We start from the raw sequence: 3814 nt of genomic DNA on the forward strand, positions 1-3814 counted from the left end.
TATATATATATATATATATATATGTGTGTGTGTATATGTTTATGTGTCTGTGTTTGTCTCCCGCAACATCACTTGACAACTGATGCTGGTGTATTTACATCCCCATAACTTAGCAGTTCGGCAAAAGAGACCGATAGAATAAGTGCTAGCCTTGCAAAGAATAAGTCCTGGGGTTGATTTGCTCGACTAAAGGTGGTGCTCCAGCATGGTCACAGTCAAATGACTGAAATAAGTAAAAGGGTATAAAATAGGCTTCTTTCAGTTTCTGTCTAACAAATCCACTCACATGGATTTTGATCAGCCTGGGGCTGTAGTAGAAGACATTTGCCCAAGTTGCCATGCAGTGGGACTGAACCTGAAACCACGTGGTTAGGAAGCAAACTTCTTAACAACACTGCCATGCCTATGCTTACATCATGATAAACACGATATGTTGCAGGTGGCATGTCGCTGAAAAATCTCTGCCCTAATTTCAGTTTTAGTAAGAAGTCTTAAAAAACAGATAAATTTCTGCCTGTCACCATGACAACAGAACTTATATCAGTCTGAATGTCATGCCCTTCCTTTCCTTGTTACTATGGCAACTGCTGATGTCAGTTTGATTTTTACTTGCTTTTGTTTCTTTGTTTTTGTTTTTTTAATTGAATCTGTTTCAAAGAATTATGTTATCATTTCCATAGAATATTATGAAAGGTTTTTAAAAAAAAAAAAACTTAAGTTCATTCCATTGATCTCGATACTAACTCACTTCCATCTACTGCAGCATCTTTTCTGGCTCCTCTTTACAATCTGAGTTCAAATCCTGCCAAGGTCAACATTACCTTTCATTATTTCAGTGTCTATAAAATAAAATACCAGTCATGTACTGAGGACAGTGTAATTGACTAATCTACTCTCCTTGGAACTGCTGTGTATCAAAATTTGAAAATTCTGATTATTGTTGCTATTGTTATTATTCTTATTATCATTACCATTATTATTATTATTATTATTATTATCATTATTATTATTATTATTATTATTATTATTATTATTATTATACAAGGTGGCAAACTGGCAGAATCGTTAGCACATTGGACGAAAGTGGTATTTCACCTGTCACTACATTCTGAGTTCAAATTCCACTGAGGTCAACTTTGCCTTTCATCTTTTCGGGGTCGATTAAGTGCTAGTTACATACTGGGGTCGATGTAATCAACTAGCCCCTCCCCCAAAATTCCAGGCCTTGTGCCTATAGTAGAAACGATTATTATTATTTTGAAACAAATTCGATGACTGGCACCTGTGCCAGTGGAGCGCTAGCAGCACCATCCAAGCGTGATCATTGCCAGAGCAGATGTTTGGCTTCCATGCCAGTGGCACGTAAATAGCACCATTTGAGCGTAATCGTTACCAGCATCGCCTTACTGGCATCTGTGCCGATGGCACGTTGGAAAAAGCATTTGAGCGAGGTTGTTGCCGGTGCCGCTGGACTGGCTCCTGTGCAGGTGGTACGTAAAAAACACCATTTGAGCATGGTCGTTGCCAGTACCGCCTGACTGGCTCTCGTGTCGGTGGCATGTAAAAGCACCCACTGCACTCTCGGAGTGGTTGGCGTTAAGAAGGGCATCCAGCTGTAGAAACTCTGCCAGATCTGATTGGAGCCTGATGCAGCCATTCAGTTCGCCAGTCGTCAGTCAAATTGTCAAACCCATGCTAGCATGGAAAGCGGACCAATTCCTAGACCTGGTGGTGCGTTGTGTTCTTGAGCAAAACACTTTATCTCGTGTTGTTCTGCAGTCACTTCGACACCTGATTTGTGGCACCCTTGTGCCCCTGTTCAGGCAAAGTCAATTTGATGGAGGAAGTGAGCTAATGAGGGGCATGAACATTTGATCCAATGGAAATATTATTATTATTATTATTATTATTATTATTAATTTTGCTTATTTTTCTTTTCCAGAGCTATGATGATGACTGCCTGTGATGTCTCAGCAATAACAAAACCATGGGAAATACAACAAGAGGTGAATTTTTTATTTCAATAGATTTAATAATGCAATCGCAAAGATCGGTTATCTAGTTTTTTTTTTTAAATGGTGTAGAACGGTTAGGATTGAAATGCTTTGGTGCCACCAAAATTTGGCGTTGCTGATTCTGCACTGTCTTATTTGACATTACTCATGTTTTTCGTTCTCTCTCTCTTCCTCTCTTTCTCTCCCCTCCTCTCTTCCTTTCTCTCCCTCCCACTCTATCTCTTATCTCTGCTCCCTCTTCCATACCGCCCCTCTCTTCCCTCTCCTCCTTGTGTATGTTTGTGAGCATATTTCTCCCAGTGTATTTGAAGAGAGGATAATTGTTTTTGTTTACTGTGTTCAGTTAAATTGTAATGTCTCTTTCTCCTCCTCCTTTTCTCCCCTCCCTGTGTACATATTTCTGTTCACGTAAGCGCTGCTTGTGTGTGATTATGTGCGTTTCCCTCCAGTGCCCTAAAAGCACTTCTGCCAAAACACACTAAGTCTATCACTCATGACACAGCAGCACTTCAACCAGTAAATCTGGCTCTTATCTCCTTATTATATTTTCAATGGAAAGTCACTTGAAAATTATCAACAATTTGATGATAATTTCTGGAAAACATCAAGAATTTGGAGGGTTTTTGTAGAAGGTTTTAATTCAAATATAAATACTTTAAAGCAGGCAGTTTAATATTGTTGAGCTCAAGGCAGTGTCAGGTGAATTCACTGGTATAATCATCATCATCATCATTGTCGTTTAACGTCCACTTTCCATGCTAGCATGGGTTGGATGGTTTGACTGAGGGCTGGCGAGCCAGAAGGCTGCACCAGGCTCCAATCTGATCTGGCAAAGTTTCTACAGCTGGAGGCCCTTCCTAACACCAACCACTCCGAGAGTGCAGTGGGTGCTTTTTATGTGCCACCAGCATGGGACCAGTCATGCGGCACTGGCATCAACCACGCTTGATTGGTGCTTTTTATATGCCACCATCATGGGTGCCAATCAGGCGGTACTGTCATCGGCCTTGACAACAACTTCACTTGCCTCAACAGGTTTTTGCAAGCGCAGTTTATTGCCCAATGATTGAAGGGTACCCTTAATCTAAATATCTAATTTTCTTGCATTGGGTTGTTTGACAGGATCTGATGAGTCAAACTACTGTGTCATAAACCATTGTCTACTTTGGGATGTTTTCTATGGGTGGATGTCCTTCTTAATGCCACCTACTTCACAATGTGTACTGGGTGCTTTTTTTAACGTTTCCAACTGTGTGCGTGGTATATTCCTTCATATCCAACCGGCAACAATATTTCACTCCTATCTTTATTATCAGCAAACACCCTGACAACTGTACATCATGTTAATGTCATGTGATGGGCTACAGTAGTAGTTTTCAAATGGGCAAACTTCACCCCAGGAAAATCTTATGTCTTCCTATCTTCTTTATTAATGCCCCCAGTTTTTTTTTTATTTGATTTATTACCAAAAATCTTTTTTTATACAACTTTGTCTGATACTAAATATATAAAAAAATTTTATTACAATATTTAAAAGACATTCCAGTTTTGTATATGTGTGTATGTATGTTTGTCTCCCCATCATCGGTTGACAACTGATGCTGCTGTGTTTATATCCCTGAAACTTAGTGGTATGGCAAAAAAGATCAATAGAATAAGTACTAGGCTTACAAGTCCTGGGGTCGATTTCTTTGACTAAAACCTTTTAAGGTGGTGCTGCAGTCAAATGACTGAAACAAGGAAAAGAATAAAAGTATATATATATATATATATATATATATATATATATATATATATAT

General features: G+C 39.1%; 1 protein-coding gene across 4 annotated transcripts in view; it reads left to right on the top strand.

The window, feature by feature from the left end:
* Positions 1-3814, top strand: part of LOC106879863 (dual 3',5'-cyclic-AMP and -GMP phosphodiesterase 11) — a 237486-nt gene that overhangs the window by 223858 nt on the left and 9814 nt on the right. For all 4 annotated transcript variants that reach the window (XM_052966180.1, XM_014929579.2, XM_014929581.2 and 1 more), the window contains one exon: positions 1943-2006. In XM_052966180.1, coding sequence (XP_052822140.1) covers positions 1943-2006 — 64 coding nt within the window. The remainder of the gene's footprint in view (positions 1-1942; positions 2007-3814) is intronic.

This window comes from Octopus bimaculoides, chromosome 3, assembly GCF_001194135.2.
Source record: "Octopus bimaculoides isolate UCB-OBI-ISO-001 chromosome 3, ASM119413v2, whole genome shotgun sequence".
In the NCBI taxonomy this organism is placed as follows: Eukaryota; Metazoa; Mollusca; class Cephalopoda; order Octopoda; family Octopodidae; genus Octopus; species Octopus bimaculoides.